Source organism: Phyllobates terribilis, unplaced genomic scaffold, assembly GCF_046119375.1.
Source record: "Phyllobates terribilis strain yellow unplaced genomic scaffold, ASM4611937v1 Scaffold_3__8_contigs__length_932513732, whole genome shotgun sequence".
Classification (NCBI taxonomy): domain Eukaryota; kingdom Metazoa; phylum Chordata; class Amphibia; order Anura; family Dendrobatidae; genus Phyllobates; species Phyllobates terribilis.
In genome coordinates this window covers 175,627,656-175,651,888 of record NW_027362763.1, presented here as the reverse complement: position 1 = coordinate 175,651,888, position 24,233 = coordinate 175,627,656, and the positions used below count along the sequence as shown (strand labels likewise).

General features: G+C 40.9%; 1 protein-coding gene across 1 annotated transcript in view; it reads left to right on the top strand.

The window, feature by feature from the left end:
• The window catches only part of LOC141258965 (alpha-1,4-N-acetylglucosaminyltransferase-like), a 95,621-nt gene that overhangs the window by 54,780 nt on the left and 16,608 nt on the right, over window positions 1–24,233 (top strand). The window contains exon 2 of the mRNA XM_073674294.1: window positions 20,024–20,612. Coding sequence (XP_073530395.1) covers window positions 20,046–20,612 — 567 coding nt within the window. The 5' untranslated portion in view covers window positions 20,024–20,045. The remainder of the gene's footprint in view (window positions 1–20,023; window positions 20,613–24,233) is intronic.

Genomic DNA, 24,233 nt, shown 5'->3' with positions numbered 1-24,233 from the left:
CTCTTTGGGCAGCCGTACACCTGAATGAAGTCTCGGCAGATGGCCTGCGCAGCTGACTCGGCATCTGGTCTCTGGTCGGGGTCACTACCGCAAACTTGGTGAAGTGGTCTGTCATTACCAGGCAATGTTCATACCCGAGATGCGCCGGTCCAACAGTCAAATAGTCGATCATCAGCACCTCCAAGGGGGCAGAAGTCACAATAGTTTGTATGGGGACCCGCTGCTCCGTGGGCTTTACCAGCTCACAGCTCCGACATCTTTGACAAGTGTCTTCAATTGTTGCTCGCAGTCGGGGATAATACACCAGCTTCTGCAACCACTGAAATGTCTTCTCTGGTCCGAAGTGAGCCCCTCGTTCATGAGCCTCCTTAGCCACTACTGCGACCAACTTCTCTTTGATCACCACTTGCCAGGTGGTCCCGAACTCTCGCGGTAGCTGAACATGTCGGTACAGCAGCCCGTCTCGCAAACACAGCCTCTCCCATTGTCCCAGCATTTTCAGTGCTCCCGAGGACAGGGTACTCCTCTCTTTTCGACTGGGAACTTGCTGCAAAGCCACCCATTGACGTAATTGAGCAACTTCTCTGTCAGTCTGTTGAAGTCGGATCCAGTCATCTCTTGGCTGTCCTAGCACTTGTTTTTCCGACGTCTCTCCGATCTGTCCCTGCGCCACAGCCAGCGGTCCCACGAAACTTTGGAAGCTAGGGGTCTCATCCGCCTCCAAATCTTCATCGCGGTCATGATCAGACCGTTCATATGTCACTCTGGAGAGGGCGTCGGCGTGAGTATTCTAGGCCGGTAAGCGATCTTATACCAGTACCTGATGCAGGCCACCCACCGCTCCTCCAGGGCCCCCAATTTCACATTCTCCAGGTGGGCCAGTGGGTTGTTATCTGTTCTCACCAGTAGTTCGGACCTGGACAAATACTGTTAGAACCTTCCTGTTAGTTTTTTTCTATTTTGTGGTCACGTGACCTGCTGACTATTTATTCCAGCTCCGCCCCTCTGGCTTTGCTGGACTTCAGTGTTACTGTGACTCTTAATCTAGCCAGGTGCTTTGTACCTATCTCTATAGTTTGCTTGGTCCTTGGACCTCTAAGTATTTTTGTCTGTTTGTCTTTTTGCTCCGCTACAACTTCTGCTAGGAGGTGTCCAATTTTGTCCCAGTCCTTAGTACTTTTAGAGACCACTCCCTTATATCTATAGGTCTGCGTTCAGACTAGATGAGGAAGAAGGCGGGTCTGTTCACAAGGAATAGGTTGCCCGCTGCATCATAGGGAATCAGCTTAGTCCTATTGTAGGGACAGTTTTCCTATCTTTCCTTAGTTCTTGTAGCAGATCATAACAGTAAGTCCAGCCCAAAATTAAAAAAAAAAAAAAATCCTAAGGAACGAGATCCGGAGATCAGCATGGTGTCTGTTCAGGAATTGGCTCAACGCCTACAGGGATTGTCTCTTGAGGTGGCCGAGCTCCAGCAACACGTGAGCAGCTGTCCTGGAGCACATTTTGTTGAACCGAAGGTAGGACTGCCTGATTTTTTTTATGGTAAACAACAAGATTTTTTTTCCTTTAAAAATGCTTGTTTATTATATTTTCGTTTGAGACCCAGGTCCTCTGGGAATGAATCACAGCGCATTGGGTTTATCATGTCACTTTTGCGCAAGGAACCACAGGGATGGGCCTTTTCTCTCCAACCTAATGATCCGTGTTTTAGTTCAGTGGAAGATTTTTTTTCTGCTATGGGGTTGTTGTATGACGATCCTGATCGAGTCTCTTCTGCTGAGACACAACTGAGACGTTTAAAGCAGGGGTCAGGTGATGTTGAAAATTATTGTACACATTTTAGAAGGTGGTCTTCTGAAGTGAGATGGAATGATTCGGTGTTAAAATGTTTGTTTCTTGCTTGTCTAAGTGAAAGGGTTAAGGATCTGCTGATTGCTTTCCCTGCACCTGGAAACTTGCAAGAAGCCATGCAATTAGCTATATGGGTGGACAGGAGACTGCGTGCCAGGGTTAATGAGGAGAAAACTCCTGCTATGGCAGCTCCTAGTCATCAGAGGGTCTGCTCGGATGACGGAGAACCGATGGAGATTGGGGCGATGTCACTCCGCTCTCAGGAAAAAGACCGCAGGTTTTCCAAGGGATTGTGTTTTTATTGTGGTAAATCTGACCATTTTGTTAAGAACTGTGAGCTTCTGTTAAACAAAGAAAAAAAAAAGGTCAGTTACGCCCGTATTGCTTGTTTAAACTCTAAGGGAGTATTTCTTTCAGGGAGTACCTCTTTGCAGGAGGCGTTGAGTGAATTTCAGGTTTTTGTGGACTGTGGTTCTACACTGAATGTGATTGATAAGGGATTTTTGGAAAAACTTAAATTGGAACCTAAACCTTTGTCATCTCCTATTTCTGTGGTTGCTGTTGATAACACTCCTTTGAAATGTGTTACTCACAAGGTGTTTGAATTTCCCCTCATTATTAATGGTATTCACCAAGAGAATTTGGATTTAGTGGTATTAAATAATTTACCTTCTCCAGTAGTGTTAGGCTTGCCTTGGTTAAAACTACACAATCCTTTACTGGACTGATCTACTAATGAGATTAAATCTTGGAGTCCTAAGTGTTATGATAAATGTTGTAACGGTCGCATTGCTGCTGTGGAAAGAGGGGAATTACCTGTACCTATTCATGATTTTTGAAAGTTTTTTTCAGAGGAGGAGTCGCAAATTCTACCTCCTCATAGGGACTATGATTGCACCATTGAGTTTGTTCCTGGAGCTACTCTTCCTAAGAGTCGCTTATTTAATCTTACTATCCCTGAAAGAAAAGCCTTAGAGGAATACATACAGACGAGCTTGGCTGCTGGTCACATTAGACCTTCTAAGTCACCTGTGGCTGTTGGATTTTTTTTTGTAAAAAAAAAAGATGGCGGTTTACGTCCATGTCTGGACTTTCGAGAAATTAATAAAATTACCGTACGCAATTCCTACCCACTGCCATTAATTCCTGACTTGTTTAACCAGTTAGTGGGGGCCAAGCGGTTCTCTAAAATTGATCTCCGGGGCATACAATTTGTTGCGAATGAAGGAGGGTGATGAATGGAAGACTGCTTTTAACACTCCGGTGGGTCATTTTGAGAATCTGGTTATGTCTTTTGGTCTTACTAATGCACCAGCGTTTTTTCAGAACCTTATTAATGATAACCTGAGACTTTTGATTGGTAATAATGTGGTGGTGTATTTGGATGACATTTTGATTTATTCGCCAGATCTGGAGTCTCATTGGCAGAGCGTACGTGAGGTATTGCAGTTATTAAGTGACAATTCACTTTTTGCTAAGCTGGAGAAATGCGAGTTCGCTGTGCAGAGAATTAGTTTTTTGGCTACATTATCTCCAGCGAGGGCTTTGAGATGGACCCGGTGAAGGTTCAGGCTGTGCAGGAATGGCCTAGGCCTATTGGTTTAAAATCGATACAGAGATTTTTGGGTTTCGCCAATTATTACAGAAAATTCATTAAGAATTTTTCTATAATTGTTAAGCCACTGACCGATCTCACCAGGAAAGGTGCGAATACGGTCCAGTGGACTACTGAGGCCATTGAAGCTTTTGTGTATCTCAAGGAGAGGTTCAGTTCTGCCCCCATCCTTATGCAGCCTGATGAGACCAAGCCTTTTTTGGTCGAGGTTGATGCTTCTTCGGTGGGGGTCAGTACGGTTTTGTCTCAGGAGAACAAGGATGGGGTTCATCCCTGTGCTTTTTTTTAAAAAAAATTTTCTGAACCTGAACTTAATTACGATGTTGGTAATCGGGAATTGCTGGCTATCAAACTCTCATTTGAACATTGCTGTAATTTCTTGGAAGGTGCTAAATTTCCCATTCAGGTTTTCACTGATCATAAGAATCTGATCTATCTAGATGCTGCCAAGCGCTTGAATGCCCGTCAGGCTAGGTGGGCACTTTTTTTTTCACGGTTTAATTTTTCTGTTACTTACATCCCGGGTACTAAGAATGTTAAAGCTGATGCTTTATCTAGCAGCTTTTCTCCCATGGTTGGTACCGAGGAGGAGGAGAGCATTTTACAGGAAGGAGTTGTGACAGCAGCATTGGACTCCGTTTTGGAAGATGGAATTCTGAAAGCCCAGGAGGATGCCCCATCTAACACTCCCCATGGGAGGTTGTTTGTACCTAGAACCTTTAGGAGAGAGTTGTTTGTGGAGTATCATGAGTCTCGGTTGGCAGGTCATCCAGGAATTTCTGAGACTAAAGGACTGGTAGGTCGCAGTTTTTGGTGGCCTGGGTGGCAGAAGGAAATCATTAAATGGGTGCGTCAAAGTACTGTGTGTGCTTGATCAAAGGCTTCACATGCTCCTGCTGCGGGGTTGCTTTGCCCTCTGGAGGTTCCTAGTACACCTTGGACGCATCTTGCAATGGATTTTATTACTGACCTTCTTGTGTCCGAGGGTTTCACTGTCATCTGGGTGGTCGTGGACCGTTTAAGCAAGATGTGTCACTTGGTTCCTTTCATTAAACTACCCTGCGCTAAGACACTCGCTAAGGCTTTTGTCAAGGAAATTGTCAGACTCCATGGCATTCCCACCGACATTGTTTCTGATAGGGGACGTCAGTTTGTGGCTCGTTTATGGCGTGCCTTTTGTGACAGGTTGGGAGTCCATTTGTCATTTTCATCTGGGTATCATCCTGAGTCTAATGGACAGACAGAAAGAAAGAACCAGGATGTTGAGCAGTTTTTGCGTTTTTTGTGGCAGACAATCAAGAGGGGTGGTCTGAGTTTCTGCCACTTGCTGAATTTGCTTTTAACAACCATACATCCTCTTCTGCTGGGTGTTCTCCGTTTTTTTGTTGTACTGGGAGACATCCGTCGTCTGGTTCGTTCTCCAAATTGGTGTCGGCTGTGCCGGAGGAGGAGAATTTTTCCAGTGATTTGGAGAGAGTTTGGACTGATGTACGTTGTAACCTTCAAGAGGCAAACAAAAAGTCTAAGAAGTATTTTAACAGGAAACGTCAAGAGGTTTTGTTTATGGTTGGTGACATGGTTTGGTTGTCCTCAAAGAATCTGCGGTTGAGGATTCCTTCTAAGAAATTGGGTCCGGAGTTTGTGGGACCATTTAAGGTGCTTCAGGTGGTTAACCAGTCTGCTGTTAGGTTGGAGGTTCCCTCCTCCTGGAAGATTAACCCGGTGTTTCATGTTTCCTTGTTGAAAAAAGCTGATGTAACGGATAGGGATGCCACTGTCAGTTCCCCCGGTGGTGGAAGACGGTGAATATGAAATTTCTCGTATCCTGAATTCCAGAAGGCATAGAGGGAGATTGCAGTATCTCGTCGCTTGGAAAGGTTTCGGTCCTGAGGATAACTCCTGGGTAAGGGCAGATGATGTCTCTGCTCCTAGACTTATCAGAGCGTTTCACAGGATGTTTCCTGATAGGCCTGGGCCTGGAGGATCCGGAGAATCCTCATAGAAGAGGGGGTACTGTTAGAACCCTCCTGTTAGTTTTTTTCCATATTGTGGTCACGTGACCTGCTGCCTATTTATTCCAGCTCCGCCCTTATGGCTTTGCTGGACTTCAGTGTTACTTTGACTCTTAATCTAGCCAGGTGCTTTGTACCTATCTCTATAGTTTGCTTGGTCCTTGGACCTCTAAGTATTTTTGTCTGTTTGTCTTTTTGCTCCGCTACAACTTCTGCTAGGAGGTGTCCAATTTTGTCCCAGTCCTTAGTACTTTTAGGGACCCCTCCCTTATATCTATAGGTCTGCGTTCAGACTAGATGAGGACGAAGGCGGGTCTGTTCACAAGGAACAGGTTGCCCGCTGCATCGTAGGGAAACTGCTTAGTCCTATTGTAGGGACAGTTTTCCTATCTTTCCTTAGTTCTTGTAGCAGATCATAACAAATACTCCGCAAACTTCTCGGTCATTGCCCAAACCAGAGCCAGCAACTCTAATTTGAAAGATCTATAATTGTCTGCGCTCCTCTCGGAGTCGTGAAGGGAGCGGCTGGTGTATGCAATCACGCGCTCTTTCCCCTCCTGTTCCCTCTCCCTCTCTCTCGTCACACCAGGAGTCCCTCTGTCACCTGACCTCCGAGCTCTCTTTCTCGACACACCCCCTGCTTCCCTGTCACATGACTCCTCTGCTTGCAGTCTGTGTTCCCCCTGCAACAAGCGGTACGGCCCCGGGAGTTCCGGATCCCTTGCTCTGAAAGCACTCACACCCCGGTATTCCCCCTTACATCTATACAGACTTCTCACAGTATCCCAAGCAATATGCAGACTGGTGATGCCTCGTTCAAAAATAGCTCCGGGTACACTGAAGAAATGGCCTTACCACTGGTTCCACGACCATATAAATGTAACATAAATGTGTCAAAGTACATGGAATGACGACTAAAGAGGACCAGCTACCATACATTGTGCACTCCACTCCATATTTCAGTGACTAGGATCATGTGACATTCCCTCACAAAGCCCTCTTCATGGTGTTGCTAACGTCTCCAGACCATTCTATTTCTATCATTCCATTCAAGATTGAAGTGGGACTCACGCTAAGGCCACGCTCTCGTGTTCAGTATTTGATCAGTATTTGTAAGCCAAAACCGTAAGTGGAAGAATCAGAGGAAAAGTTAATAGAAACACGCTCTCATTTTTCACCCTCTCCTGGTTTTTGCTTACAAATACTGATATCAAATAATGACCAAATACTGAACGTGTGAACGTGGCCTAAAGGGGATAGACTCCCATTCCAGTCTCCATTGCTGTCTTGCTCTGCACCATGATAGCCTTTGATAGTAGTTGCATGAGGTCAATAAAAAGTCCTTCACAAGAAAAAGTCACACCGATACTGCTCTCAAGATTATGCTGTAGATAATCATAAACAAAGAGGACTTTATAAAACAAATGAGTAGAGATGACTGTGATTCTGACAGAGAACTACGGTTTTAAATAGCAGGCCTGTAATTTGCTAATACTAACCTTCAAAGACACCTAGTGTGAATAGCTTGATCGACACAGTGCAACGGAATGAAAATGGATGAAATGTCTGATTTTGGAACACTCTTATAGGTGTTATGTCTGACAGAGAAACACAGTTTTAAATAGCAGACCTGTAATTTGCTAATACTATCCTTCACAGACACCTAGTGTGAATAGCTTGACCGACACACTGCAACAGAATGGAAAAGGATATCAATATTTTCCACGTTCAGTTTAAATTTCTGGATTTTTATCCCTGAAATATGGAACAAATCTGGCTTTATTCTGCAGTGAGAACAAGCAAATGGAGCAGAAAAATGGTGTTGCCTTTTCTGGATTGCTTTATTAGCAAATAACCAGGATTAAGATAAAAAAAAATGCCCTGGCCCCTGATATCTGGGACTATGTCTAGAAATATCTGTAATTATTGTGCTGTATTATACACTCCCTGACAGAAGTTATGTCGCTTATCCATGTTATGTAAATAAAAGCTTATAACCTGACGTTAAATTCATCCATTGGTTTTATAAATTACTCTTTTGAAAGCTGAAACCCTCCCAAATTTGGTTTAGGTAAAGAAATTAAATTGCCATCAATGCGGAAATATTGATCATTTAATGAACACAGAATGGTCAGATTTTGGCAAGACAAAAGTTTTGTCGCCTGGTCATATAATGCACCCAATCCTAGTTTACATCCTCACCAGTGCTCAGTAAATGATCTGTTAATTAGTGGGTGTGTATAAAAAGAAACCCAGCACCCCAGACCTTCACTTGAACTGCAACTTGAGCTCTGACAACATGCCAAAAATCAACCCTGCAACCAAAGCCATGATTATCAAGAGGCTGAAGACCAGATCCACTGCAGAGGTGGCTGGCACCTTTAATGTGTCTCAGCGTCAAGTACAAAGAATTAAAAACGATTTGAAGAGACTGGAGATGTGTTTGACAAGCCCAGGTCTGGCAGACCCCGCAAGACAACTGCTCAGGAGGAACGTTTGTTGATTAGAAAATCCAAAGCAAGCCCCTCTTCCACTGCAGCAGAGCTCCAACAGACCTGGTCACATCAAGTCCCTGTGTCAACTAGAACAGTTTGTAGGATTCTGTCTGGAAATGGCCTCCATGGTCGAATCAGTGCCCAGAAGCCAGCACTAAACAAAAGGCAAATAAAAAAACTGTGTGGCATTTCAAAGTCCCACAGCCTGCTAAACAGATGGACGCTGGAAAAGTGGCAGAAGGTGGATTTCTCTGATGAATCTTCAGTAGAATTACACCACAGCCGCCACAAATACTGCAGGAGACCTACTGGAGCCCGTATGGATCCAAAATACACCCAGAAAACAGTTAAATTTGGTGGTGGAAAAATCATGGTCTGGGGTTACATTTAGTATGGGGGTGTGCGAAACATTTGCAAGGTGGAAGGCAATATCAATAGCCTAAAATATCAAGAAGTATTAGCTACCTCTTACATTCCGAATCATAAAAGGGGTCAAATTCTGCAGCAGGATGGTGCTCCATCTCATATATCCATCTCTACAATAAAGTTCCTCCAGGCAAAAAAGATAAAGGTGCTCAAGGACTGACCAGCCCAGTCACCAGACATGAACATCAGTGAGCATGTTTGGGGTAGGATGAAAGTGGAAGCTGGGAAGACAAAACGAAAGAATCTAGATGAACTTTGGGAGGCATATAATACTGCATTCTTTGCTATTCCTGATGACTTCATTAATAAATTGTATGAATCATTGTTGAACCGCATGGATGCAGTCCTTCAAGCTCATGGAAGTCACACAAAATATTAAATATGACTCTAATAGCACCACAACTGCATTCATCAATGTTATGCAACATATATTTGTATTTTAAGATAATTATTTGTTTGAATATCACATTACTTTCTGTGGGCGACAAAACTTTTGTCTTGCCAAAATCTGACCATTCTGTGTTCATTAAATGATCAATATTTCAGCATTGATGTCAATTTATTTTCTTAACCTAAACCAAATTTGGGAGAGTTTCAGCTTTCAAAAGAGTAATTTATAAAACCAATGAATGAATTTAACGTCAGGTTATAAGCTTTTATTTACATAACATGGATAAGCGACATAACTTCTGTCAGGGAGTGTACACTGCAGTCTGCCACATACACTGCCTGCCTGCCTAGCTCTGAGATTTATATATATATATATATATATGTATATATATATGTTGTGGAATACCTAGACTAACCGGATGCTCAATGGACCCTCTTGTGCTGTATTATACACTGCAGTCTGCCACATGCACTGCCTGCCTGCCTATCACTGATTATATGCTGCTGGATTAGTCCTCAGAAGGACTATTAGTTCAGATGGATATAGATATATCTTGTGGAATACCTATACTAACCATGAACAAGCAAATATCCCTCGGACTCAGTAGCAGCTCTCCCTACTCTGCCTGATTTTGGGGTAGACTGTGACGAGCCCGGTCTGATATAGACCTGATGACGCTGTGCGGCCTGCCAATCACTGTAATGCCCACAACCAACATGGCTACGGCATTACAGTGCATGGCAGGCAATCCCTGCATGTTCATTGGCTCTCTAAAGGGCGCCAAACATGCAGGGAGGGGACCCGAGTTCCCGCCCGAGCAACCTGGAAATACTCACCGAGCTCGTCGAGCATAGTGATGCTCGGGTGAGTTCGAAGCAGTGGCGAGTGCGTTTGCACTCATCACTAGCTGTAAGGCTTTATGGGGAGGCCTATTCTAATTCACCGGAGCTTGCAAATTTCTTAAAATATGACTCATATAGATTCACATCAAATAGATTTACTCACCTTTACTACTGAAAGAATGTTTTGTAGACGGATGAGACCAAAATAAAACTCTTTGGTTTTAAATGAGAAGCATTGTTTGGAGAAAGAAAAGCTTTGCATTACAGCATAAAAAAACTCATACCATCTTCCCACACTGTGGTAGCATCATGGTTTCGGTTGGTTTTGCTGCAACTGCCCAAGTATGGCTAGAGATTATTAATGAAACAATGAATTCAAAATTATACCAGCAAATTCTAATGGAAAATGTAAAGACATCTGTCCATTAGCTGAGTCACAAGAAACCTTGCATAATGTAGCAAGACAACAACCCAAGGCGCACAAGTTCTACAAAAGAACAGTTGAAGAAAAAAAAGTTTTGCAATTACCAAAGTCAAAGCCCTAACCTTAATCAGATAGAAACGTAATGTAAGGACTTGAAGTGAGTAGCTTAAGGGAAAAAGTCCAAAAACATAATAGAGTTGAAGTTGTTTAGTTGGTTTTTTAGGGAGTAATGGACTAAAATTCCTCCAAGTCGATGTGCAAGACTAATCAAGAATTTCCAGAAAAATATAGAGGTATTTATTGTTGCACAAGGAAGATCAGAGCAGATACTGAAAGCAATGGCTGACATACTTTTGACACTTAAATATTGAGTAATTTTCCTCACTAAAAAATGACAAAATCTGATACTTTAGATTAATTTGCTTGACTTGATTGTCTTCATCTTTTTTAATACTTCTGTTAAAATGTGATGTAATTTTCGGTCAATTGTAGGCAGAAATATATACAATTCGAGCAATTCACAAACTTTCAAGCATCATATCAAGCATCATTGCAATCTCCTCTAGATGTAGATATTATGTACTTGAGATGACCACAATTTTTTTTTCAACTTTCCACATTTATATGTTTGACAGACAAATTTGTTGATCTGTATGTGTCAATTTAGATATTTAGACAAAAAATCTGCCATATACTGTACAACAGTGCAGCCTATGGCTCCCTGTTACAGTTTTTTGCCTTCTTCAATTGAGGATGTTTGAGTCCTGTTAAAAAACAGCAACAAAAATACAAAATAATTAAATTGAAAGCACTATCAACTGAGTAAAGGCAGAGTCTTGGCAGTAGGAGGAGAATGTTCACAGGGGATGAATTGAAAGAAACTACACATCTACTGTGATTGCTATGGTGTTACTTAACCGATGCCCATGGGCCTGTTTGCAGCTAAACTTGCTGCACATGCAGCATGTTTGCCCTTTTTACAATTGCGGGCATCTTATTAGGTTCAGCCTTAGATTTGTGTCAATGGAAAACGTAAGGAGTTTTTTTTAGCCTTCCATCTGTAATGACATCCCATCAGCAGCACTAGCTTTCAAGCCACGAGGTTCCCAATGCACTTACAGTGAGTTTCTGTCACGGGTGTGTCAGAAGTGACAGACAGTCACCTTACAGTTAGTTGCAGGAGATCTTTATGTTTGGCATTACAGACATCTTCTTAGAGGCTATCTCTAGGAGTATGTGTGCGCATTTGTCTGGAGTCATCTAAAGCTATGCAATTTCCCCCTGTTTGTCCTTCCTTAATGTTTATAGTGTTTAGTGGAGAACGACTAGTGCTCATCTCCTCCCTTCCCTAGCCTGAGCCTAACATCAGGGAAAGACAGGATGAGGTATACATGCTGCGATAGGTGAAGAGCCAATACAGAGACGTTAGGGGAGACAGGGTGACGCTAGATCAACCTAGGAGGTCTCCACTTCTCCCCCTTTCCCTAGAGTCGTGAAAAAATTGTTCATCCTTACTTTGGAAACTTTAAACTTATAGCTTTTATTATCAGTGATAAACTATTCAGCCCAGGATGCTACTTGTTTGGTTTCTGTATGTCGAATCCAAACTGGACATTACCGTATTTCCCCCCTGTGTAATTTTAGTCAGGAAATACTGAGTGGGGGTTGATATGTTCATGTAGGAGACTTAGGGCAGTAACATTAATAATGATAATACCAGAAATTCAATGAATAATTTATTTATACATGTAGCATTATATGTTTTTTATATTATATATTGAGACACCTGTATTTTTCACTGTGTATATGGTGATTTATGTGGTTTAAATATTGTATTCTACATGAATTTTATAAAAATCCAAATTTGGCAAAGTGCAGATTTTTTTGTAACTCGCACCCACTCGTCCATCTCGGTGGCCATTTTTCTGAATCCAAAAAGGACATCAAAATGTTAAAGAAAAATCCTTGTACTCACCTTACTGCTCACCTCTCTGGACTCACTGCTCCTCACTGTCACTCGTTTGGTACTTGTAGCAACTTTGAATCGCCGATACTAACATTGAATTCCCTTGGCCAGTCACGTTTCGGGATTTGATTAGGCACAGGAGCATTTTGTGCATGCATATGTGAGGTCATGGTGCGTGCCATGAAGTCATGACACCATGAAATGATCTCATGGTGCAATGACCTCTGGCATGCACTTGCACTGAAACCTCCTGGACATAATCAGAACCAGAAATCAGGGACCAGCATGAGAGGAAATCAAACGTGAATGGTAGCAATCTGAAGATGCAATGAGGATCAGATCGGTGACTGTGAGGAGTAGAGTGGACAATGAGGTGAGTATAAGTATTTTTTTTTATTTTTTACATAATTCATTTATTGTGCTCTGAGGTCTGAACATTAATTGAAATTATTTAGCGATCACAGCATTAACATGTAGCAAGCATTTTATGTACAGTGAGCTGTAGTGTCAAAGAAAAGTCACTGCCAGAGATCTCCATGCCTATCCCATCCGAATTTCATACCATGCGGCTTCTGCCACATCCATTGCACAGCCATTCTTGCCACACACGTACTAGTAATTCTCCATCAATCGAATTTCCAGGGAAAATCAGAGCAAACAGGCGAATTATAATTTTGCTGATCTGCTTATCTCTAATTGGCATGCCTGTGTATTATGTATGTGGAGGTTTATATGTTTTTTTATATTATATATTGGCATCCATATGTATTATGCACTATGACTGTAGATATTTATAGTGTATTATATTGGCATGAATATGTATAATGTACTATTTATATGGAATTTTATATGTTTTTATTATAGATAGGGATGCCTATGTATTATGTATGTGGAGGTTTATGTTTTTTTATTATATATTGGAATCCATATGTATTATGTACTATGTCTGTAGAGATGTATATATTTTTTGAATATTATATTGGCATCCATATGTATTATGTACGGTTTATATTATCATTATTATTATTATTATTATTATTATTATTATTATTTATATAGCACCATTGATCATATGGTTCTGTACACAAGAAGGGGTTACATACAAAATACAGATATCACTTACAGTAAACAAATTAACAATGATAGACTGGTACAGAGGGAAGAGGACCCTGTCCTTCAGGCTTACATTGATATGGTGTTTTATATGTTTTTTTTATAGATTGAAATGCCTATGTATTATGTACTATGTATATGGAGGTTCATATGTTTTTTTTATATTATATATACACACCTATGTATTATGTACCATGCATGTAGATTTATTGCTAGAATTCACAGTTAGCTTATAATTACGACTCATTAAAAAAACTGTTCTCCTGTGCACATCCCATACAACACACCTGTTAGTGGGAGAATGGGACACAGTGTCAGTCAGAAGACCATTCAAGACAGACTATATATTGGTTAGAGCCTAAAATTTAATCAAAGAAAGAGTTCGGAGTGGAGACAGGAAGAATAAGAGGGGAAAGGAAAGAAAATAAGGAACAGCAGACGCCTGTGAGTAGATATGATCACATGAATTGATAAGTAGTTATTGTACACATTGATATTTTTTGGCTTGGGTATTTATGTTCAGGTTATTGCGATTGTGTATGTAATGTCTTGAAAGCATGCCAAGAATCTGATAAGAAGTCAATATTATTCACTGGGTCATATAAGATTTTTCAATTAAGTGACAAAAAAAAGTTGTCGATGGGGCTAATACGATCTAAATTATTATGTACTTCAGGAAGCTACATATACAGTGTATATATATATACAGTTGGGTCCAAAACAGTTCAGATGCAGTTGAAGTTCAGACTTTCAGCTTTCATTTGAGGGTCCACATTAAAATTGGATGAAGGGTTTAGGAGTTTCAGCTCCTTAACATGTGCCACCCTGTTTTTAAAGTGACCAAAAGTAATTAGACAGATTAAATAATTGTAAATAAAATGTTCATTTCTAGTACTTGGTTGAAAACCCTTTGTTGGCAATGACTGCCTGAAGTCTTGAACTCATGGACATCACCAGACGCTGTGTTTCCTCCTTTTTGATGCTCTGCCAGGCCTTCACTGCGGTGGTTTTCAGTTGCTGTTTGTTTGTGGGCCTCTCTGTCTGAAGTTTAGTCTTTAACAAATGAAATGCATGCTCAATTGGGTTGAGATCAGGTGACTGACTTGGCCATTCAAGAATATTCCACTTCTTTGCTTTAATAAACTCCTGGGTTGCTTTGGCTTTATGTTTTGGGTCATTGGTCATCGTTTCATATTACAGATGGACAATCAGTTTGGCTGCATTTGACTGGATCTGAGCACACAGTATGGCTCTGAACACATCAGAATTCATTTGGCTGCTTCTGTCCTGTGTCACATCATCAATAAACACTAGTGACCCAGTGCCACTGGCAGCCATGCATGCCCAAGCCATCACACTGCCTCCACCGTGTTTTACTGTTTTTCTGTTTTTGCAGCTTAAGGATGGCTTGTTTCACCTGCATGGAGAGCTCCTTTGACCGCATGTTTACTTCACAGCAAAACCTTCCAAATGCAAGCCCCACACCTCAAATCAACTCCAGGCCTTTTATCTGCTTAATTGAGAATGACATAACGAAGGGATTGCCCACACCTGTCCATGAAATAGCCTTGGAGTCAATTGTCCAATTACTTTCGGTCCCTTTAAAAACATGGTGGCACATGGTAAGGAGCTGAAACTCCTAAACCCTTCATCAAATTTTAATGTGGATACCCACAAATGAAAGCTGAAAGTCTGAACTTCAACTGCATCTGAATTGTTTTGTTTAAAATTCATTGTGGTAACGTCTAGAACCAAAATTTGAAAAATGTTGTTTCACTCCAAATATATATGGACCTAACTGTATGTATATATATATATATATATATACATATATATATATATATATATATACAGTGCTGGCCAAAAGTATTGGCACCCCTGCAATTCTGTCAGATAATACTCAGTTTCTTCCTGAAAATGATTGCAATCACAAATTCTTTGGTATTCTTCTCTTTATTTAATTTGCTTGCAAGGAAAAAACACAAAAGAGAATGAAGCAAAAATCAAATCATTGATCATTTCACACAAAACTCCAAAAAAGAGTCGGACAAAAGTATTGGCACCCTCAGCCTAATACTTGGTTGCACAACCTTTAGCCAAAATAACTGCGAACAACCGCTTCCGGTAACCATCAATGAGTTTCTTACAATGCTCTGCTTGAATTGTAGACCATTCTTCTTTGGCAAACTGCTCCAGGTCCCTGATATTTGAAGGGTGCCTTCTCCAAACTGCCATTTTGAGATCTCTCCACAGGTATTGTATGGGATTCAGGTCTGGACTCATTGCTGGCCACCTTAGAAGTCTCCAGTGCTTCAGACTTCATAATGCCATATACACGGTCAAGCAGTCCAGTGCCAGAGGCAGCAAAGCAATCCCAAAACATCAGGGAACCTCCACCATGCTTGACTGTAGGGACCGTGTTCTTTTCTTTGAATGCCTCTTTTTTTTTCCTGTACACTCTATGTTGATGCTTTTTCCCAAAAAGCTCTACTTTTGTCTCATCTGACCAGAGAACATTCTTCCAAAACGTTTTAGGCTTTCTCAGGTAAGTTTTGGCAAACTCCAGCCTGGCTTTTTTATGTCTCGGGGTAAGAAGTGGGGTCTTCCTGGTTATCCTACTATACAGACCCTTTTCATTCAGACGCCGATGGATAATGTGGGTTGACACTGTTGTACCCTCGGACTGCAGGGCAGCTTGAACTTGTTTGGATGTTAGTAAAGGTTCTTTATCCACCATCCACACAATCTTGCGTTGAAATCTCTCGTCAATTTTTCTTTTTTACGTCCACATCTAGGGAGGTTAGCCACAGTGCCATGGGCTTTAAACTTCTTGATGACACTGCGCACGGAAGACACAGGAACATTCAGGTCTTTGGAGATGGACTTGTAGCCTTGAGATTGCTCATGCTTCCTCACAATTTGGTTTCTCAAGTCCTCAGACAGTTCTTTGGTCTTCTTTATTTTCTCCATGCTCAATGTGCTACACACAAGGACACAGGACAGAGGTTGAGTCAACTTTAATCCATGTTAACTGGCTGCAAGTGTGATTTAGTTATTGCCAACACCTGTTATGTGCCACAGGTAAGTTACAGGTGCTGTTAATTACACGAATTAGAGAAGCATCACATGATTTTTCAAACGGTGACAATACTTTTGTCCACCCCCTTTCTTAGGTTTGGTGTGGAATTATATCCAATTTGGCTTTAGGACAATTCTTTTTGTGTTTTTTTCATTGAATACAAATTAAATGAAGAGAATAATACCAAAGAATCATTGCAATCATTTTCAGGAAGAAACTGAGTATTATCTGACAGAATTGCAGGGGTGCTAATACTTTTGGCCAGCACTGTATATATATATATATATATATATATATATATATATACACACATATATATATATATATATATATATATATATATATATATACAGTTAGGTCCATATATATTTGGACAGACACAACATACACACTGCTCAAAAAAATAAAGGGAACAATCAAATAACACATTCTAGATCTGTATGAATGAACTATTCTCATTGAATAGTTTGTTCTGTACAAAGTTGAATGTGCTGACAGCAAAATCACACAAAAATCATCAATCGAAATCAAATTTATTAACCAATGCAGGCCTGGATTTGGAGTCACCGCCAAAAATTAAAGTGGAAAAACACACTACAGGCTGATCCAACTTTGATGTAATGTCCTTAAAACAAGTCAAAATGAGGCTCAGTATTGTGTGTGGCCTCCACGTGCCTGTATGACCTCCCTACAATTAATGGGCATGCTCCTGATGAGGTTGCAGATGGTCTCCTGTGGGATCTCCTCCCAGACCTGGACTAAAGCATCCGCCAACTCCTGGACAGTCTGTGGTGCAACGTGACGTTGGTGGATTGAGCCAGACATGATGTCCCAGATGTGCTCAATCGGATCCAGGTCTGGGGAATGGGCGAGCCAGTCCAAAGTTTCAATGCCTTCATCTTGCAGGAACTGCTGACACACTCCAGCCACATGAGGTCTGACATTGTCCTGCATTAGGAGGAACCCAGGGCCAACTGCACCAGCATATGGTCTCACAAGGGGTCTGAGGATCTCATCTCGGTACCTAATGGCAGTCAGGCTACCTCTGGCGAGCAACTGTAGGGCTGTGCGATCCTCCAAAGAAATGCCACCCCACACCATTACTGACCCAATGCCAAACCGGTCATGCTGAAGGATGTTGCAGGCAGCAGATCGCTCTCCACAGTGTCTCCAGACTCTGTCATGTCTGTCACATGTGCTCAGGGTGAACCTGCTTTGATCTGTGTAGAGCACAGGGTGCCAGTGGCGACATTGCCAATCCTGAAGTTCTGTGGCAAATGCCAAGCGTCCTGTACAGTGTTGGGCTGTGAGCACAACCCCCATCTGTGGACATCGGGCCCTCATATCACCCTCATGGAGTCGGTTTCTAACCGTTTGTGCAAACACATGCACATTTGTGGCCTGCTGGAGGTCATTTTGCAGGACTCTTGCAGTGCTCCTCCTGTTCCTTCTTGCACAAAGGTGGAGGTAGCAGTCCTGCTGCTGGGTTGTTGCCCTCCTACGTCTTCTGGTGTACTCGCCTGTCTTCTGGTAGCGCCTCCAGCCTCTGGACACTGCGCTGACAGACACAGCAAACCTTCTTGCCACAGCTTGCATTGATGTGCCATCCTTTTATGAGCTGCACTACCTGAGCAAATTTTGTGGGTTGTTGAGTCCGTCTCATGCTACCATGAGTGTGAAAGCACAATCAACATTCAAAAGTGACCAAAACATCAGCCAGAAAGCATTGGTACTGATATGTGGTCTGTGGTCTCTACCTGCAGAACCACTCCTTTATTGAGGGTGTCTTGATAATTGCCAATAATTTCCATCTATTGTCTATTCCATTTGCACAACAGCATGTGAAATTGATTGTCAATCAGTGTTGCTTCCAAAGTGGACAGTTTGGTTTCACAGAGGTTTGATTTACTTGGAGTTATATTCTGTTGTTTAAGTGTTCCCTTTATTTTTTTGAGCAGTGTATACATATATATATATATATATATATGTCATGGAGGCTGCAAATGAACAAGCGTTTTGAAGAAAGATTATCAAATGAATTCGGTTGGTGATTGAGTTGCACAGTTGGGATTACAGAGGCATCTAATGCTCGCCATTTGACGCCTTCTACAGTGAACACAAAATAGGGAGTAGGTCTACTTAAGCAGTCAGACCGTGCATGCAACTTGATTTTTTTATGCCGCTAGATCCTCACACTGTTAAAGTATCATTATTGAGTTGAGAATTTTAATGTTAGGGCATAGTGGGAAAAAAAATTAGAAAAGTGTAAAAATACACAAAAAAATTACAGTTTACAGTGTCTGCCCTGGGAGGGATTCATAAGTCTGCTGTCATACAGAGTGACTGCAGACTTATCACTTTTGACCGGACAACCCCTTTAATAAGGCATCTAGCTGTCTATCTATCCATCTACAATCAAAAGAATACAGCAGTTTCTGAAGGCGCTAAGCTGTATGCAGATATTGAATGCATGAAATTTGAACTGCAATATTACTATATGGAAAACACTTATAAAAATGATGGTACTTAGCTGTATCCTTTTCTTTGTAAATTATGCAGTCATAGCAGCTTGTACCTCTTCACACTTGCTTTATTCTGTTTGGAGGTCAGTTTTTGTTTGTATCATCTACCTATCTATCTATGTACAAAAAGAATAGAAAGGCAGCACTCCAAGGATTCCAATATAAAGTGGTTTATTGACCCATTATGTCAGGGCACTGTTTCGTTCCAAGTGATGAACTTTTAAAAAAAAAAAAGTTGAGAAAGTTCCTCACTTGGAACAAAACAGTGCCCTGACATAATGGGTCAATAAACCACTTTATATTGAAGATAGAATCCTTTGAGTGCTGCCTTTCTATTCTTTTTGGACATACTTAAAGGTTTGGTATTGCCTATAAGGCTGTGCATTCACCTATAACTATCTGTCTTTCTAGTGCTGTACCTATATTTTGCCATTTATCTATGTATCTATATATCTGTCTGTCTGTCTATCTGTACAATCGTCTTTCTTCCCTTCTGTAAGAAATGTTTTGTTTCTGGTGTGTAGCAAAATGATTCTTCACAAATTGAAAGTACTCCATATTGAAAGTATGGCAATGTATCGAATTGCCTTTAAAACACATGGATGAAACCGTGACTCTCTAATCTTTCTCTTCTTATAAATTAAATCAGTATTATTATCTTTTCCTCACACAGTGACACAATTTTTTTTCAATGTAATGCTGTCACACATTATCTGTGCAGTTTCTTCAGTCTTTAATGGCTTTCTCAATATCCAGACTCTCCATTAAATGGCTGCTGCATTTCCTGCTTCTGCTTTTATACAGGCAATAACAGTCCTTGTTACTTGGCTGTGCTGTATTATGTTATGTCATAGCTACAAGGCATTGTGGGAAAGTTGTGTAATCTGTAAAATGGTGTTAGTTATTCTAGGTGATTCTTGTGAATTGAATCATGTAATGTTAGAATTCGCCGTATTTAGGACATTTCTAAAAATTTAGCAAAAATTGTATTTCAGATGATTTGACTCACTCATCTCTATCAATAACAGGTTCAATGCTTGGTGAGCAGAATGTCCATGGTGTAGTTGGCAATAAAAAAATATTCTTACCATAATCAGCGTTTATATGATTAAAAATAAAGTAAAAATATTTCTGTTCATTACAATTTTTTTTGCTAATGTTAGGCAACATTTAAAAATGTTTTTTGACACCTTTACTTTTTTCTGTCATTTTTTGTGTTACATTATTTTTCCCATTGGACATTTTGTAACTAAATTCCTTTGTGTATTATCTTTTGTTTTGCAGTCTGACAACATATACTTCAGAAATGTTGCAATCATTGCGAGTAGTATTCTTATTGCTCCTACTGATAACCATCGGTTTCTTTTATGGAATCACCTACAGAGAGAATATCTTGTCTTACTTGTCTTTTATATCAGGGGAAAGAAAATTATATGGATCATCTTTATTAATAGGTAACATTTTCCATCCCTTTCATGGGTGGTCAAACATCACAAATGTATCAAGTATAACAGCATCAAGTTTTCAGGGAAAGATGTTACTGAGAACCAGCAGTCCCCCTTCAACCACAACATTAAATGTTACTCTCAGGTCTCCTTCTGAAGTATTAAAAGAAGGTTATGGCATCATATTCTTAGAAAGTACAGATCGAATGCAACCTCCTCCGTTAGTTTTATGTGCCATAGAATCTGCAGCTCGTGTGTACAAAAACCGGCCAGTGGCTTTCTTCATGAAAGGATTAAGCAATACCAGCATAGAAGAAACAGTGAAGAGAAACTTTCCAGCGCTCTCATCTTTGAGCAATGTTTATTTCTTCCCCTTGAGGATGGAAGAACTTTTTACTGACACACCACTTCACTCCTGGTATCAGAAGGTAATGTGCAGCAAAATCCATTTTTTTCGGATTCTAGTAGTGATGTAATTAATATGATCAACTGTAAAGTAGACTTTTATTTCAGCAGCGCAGACAGACAACTGGCTCTCCTGAAGATGGCTCTTTATATGGTCCAGTGGCCACAATAAATCTTGATAGTAATTCTTTAACCTAATGCATTATAAGAAAAACTGAAGAGTGGTTGCCCAAAGACAAAAATTATTTCATCCTACTGAACATATATACAGTATAACATAATGAACCAAGAAAAAAGCTTGGAGGATGCAAGAAATCACAATAAAAACATGTGAATTTTTATTAAGTCTCATTAAAAAATATATATAAATAAATGTATAAAAAAATGACAAAATATACAGACACAAAATAGAGGGTGGGTGAGACAAAAATTATATACAGTATGTATATAACTCATGTAAACGTTCATTTTATAATGTAAGATAGGGGCATCACAGGTAAAATATGTAGGAGTGCTCAGATACTCAGATCCTCCTTGAGATAGTTCTACTCCTTCATTAGAGTCCAGCTGTGTTTATTTACACTGATAGGACTTGATTTGGAAAGGCACACACCTGTCTATATAAGATCTCACAGCTCACGGTGCATGTCAGACCACATGAGAATCATGAGCTTAAAGGAACTGCCGAAGGAGCTCAGAGACAGAATTGTGACAAGGCACAGATCAGGCCAAGGTTACAAAAGAATTTCTGCATTACTCAAGATTAGTGTGGAGCAAATTTGTTCGACATTTCAAATTCTGGTTCGTGTTGGGGGTTCTGGCTTGTTCGCGCCAAAAAATTGACTCCGCCCATGAACATCCCTGATTTGCCACGCTGTGACCTCTTGAAGCTCATCAAGAGAATGCAAGAGTGTGCAAAGCAGTCATCAAAGCAAAAGGTGGCTACTTTGAAGAACCTAGAATATAAGACATATTTTCAGTTGTTTCACACTTTTTTGTTAAGTATATAATTCCACATGTGTTAATTCATAGTTTTGATGCCTTCAGTGTGAATATACAATTTTCATAGTTATGAAAATACAGAAAAATCTTTAAATGAGAAGGTGTGCCCAAACTTTTGGTCTGTACTGTATGTGTATATATATATATATATATATATATATATATATGTGGCTGCCGGACAGGTCGTGCACAGGAGGTATGTGTCCCCGAAGTGCCAAGCTTCGGTGATGTAAGTCCTGGAGAAGCAGGCTCCAGCACACATAGTGCTGAGAGGAATTTAATTGGCCCGGATTACAGAGCCAGGTTTTACGAGCAGCTGAAAGAGCTGGGGAGGAGCAGCTGCTCACTTACCTCCAGTCCAGGTCTTGGAAGGCTGATTTAAGACAGCTGCGCCTGTCTCAGTCTGTGTGTGTTGGGCAAGGTGAGCAGACCATGCATGTGCTTTTTAGACTCTGCAGGAGGCAGAGAAAAGCACTTAGTTTAAACGGCTGAGGCCGTGCTGCATGGACTTGTTAATTTGAGCTATGTTCTGTTATTCCTTTTGTGCCAGGAAAAGGCCGTTACTTTTGTTTCCTCACTGGTGGAATCACAAATCCCTACAATATATATATATATATATATATATATATATATATATATGTATATATATATATACACTACTCAAAAAAATAAAGGGAACACTCAAATAACACATCCTAGATCCGAATGAATTAAATATTATACATAGTTACATAGTTACATAGTTTATAAGGCCGAAAAAAGACAAGCATCCATCCAGTTCAGCCTATTTCTTGTGCACTGCAGCTATTCCGCAGCATTAATCCAGGGGAAGGCAAAAAAAAAACATGCGGTATAGGCCAATTTACATCATTGAGGAAAAATTCACTTCCCGACTCCAATCTGGCAGTCAGATTAAATCCCTGGATTAATTAACTATCACTAAGCATAAGATGTAATTTTATTGTTCTCAAGAAAGGCGTCCAGGCCTCTCTTGAACTCATTAAGTGAGTTGGACATCACCACTTCCTCTCCCAGAGAGTTCCAGAGTCTCACGGCTCTAACCGTAAAGAATCCCCTTCTATGCTGGTGCAGGAACCTCCTTTTCTTCCAATCGCATAGTGTGCCCCCTTGTCTTTGTCACCATCCTTGGTATAAACAGGTCATGGGAGAGATCTCTGTACTGCCCCCTGATGTAATTATACATGTTTATGAGGTCTCCCCTAAGCCTTCTCTTTTCCAACGTAAATAGGCCTAATTTTGACAACCTCTCTGGGTATTCTAGTCCCTCCATTCCCTTTATTACCTTAGTCGCCCTCCTTTGTACCCTCTCTAGCTCCAATATGTCTTTCCTGAGCACCGGAGCCCAGAACTGTGCACAATATTCTAAGCGAGGCCTTACCAGCACTTTATACAGAGGAAGAACAATGTTCTCATCATATGTCCCTATTCCTCTTCTGATGCATGCCATGAATCTATTTGCCTTCGCAGCTACTGCCTGACACTGGGCACTCCAATTTAATTTGCTGTTAACCAAGACGCCCAGGTCCTTCTCCATCTCAGATTTCCCCCACGGTTTCCCATTTAATATGTATGGGTGACTGCTGTTTTTCTTTCCCATGTGCATGACCTTACATTTATCGGCATTGAACCCCATTTTCCATTTTTTGGCCCAACTCCCCAATTTATCTAAATCCTCCTGTAGCTGTGCCCTATCCTCATCTGTATTAACTACTTTACAAAGTTTAGTATCATCTGCAAATATTGCTATTTTACTATGCAACCCTTCCACTAGATCATTAATAAATATATTAAATAATATAGGGCCCAAGACAGACCCTTGAGGCACCCCGCTAGTAACCCTGACACACCCTGAGCTTACTCCATTGATAACCACCTTCTGCTTTCTATCACTCAGCCAGCTATTTACCCACTTGCACACATTATCCCCCAGACCAAGCATTCTCATTTTATATACCAACCTTTTGTGTGGCACGGTATCAAACGCTTTGGAGAAGTCAAGGTATACAACATGCACTGACTCTCCCCGGTCCAGCTGTGAGCTCACCTCCTCGTAGAAGGCGATCAGGTTTGTTTGGCAGGAGCAATCCCTGATGAATCCATGTTGATATGGAGTTAGACAGTTATTATCATTAAGATATTCTACAATAGCATCTCTAAGAAATCCTTCAAACAATTTACCCACAACAGACGTTAAGCTTACTGGTCTATAGTTCCCAGGGTCACCTTTTTGAATATTGGTACCACATTTGCTTGGCGCCAGTCTAGTGGGACAGTCCCTGTCCATAAAGAGTGCTTGAATATAAGATACAGCTGTGCCGCAAGTCACTACAGAAATAACTGTCTCAGAAGAGGAGAGAAGAGACTAATATTACTGAAAGAAATATAATGTAAGAGCAACTTACTAGATAAATATAGGGAGGTCAAACAATCCAAAGTCAAGTCCAGGAAGACGGCGCAGTACAAAGGGAGCAGACAAAAGAGTAGTCAGATAACAAGCAAATGGTCAGAATCCAGGTAAGGGAAAATAGTCAGGCTGGGTCAGGCACAGGGCACAGAGAGATCAGTCCTACACAGGCAATACCAAGTGTACAATTGACAATGGGTGAAGGAGCAAGCATGCT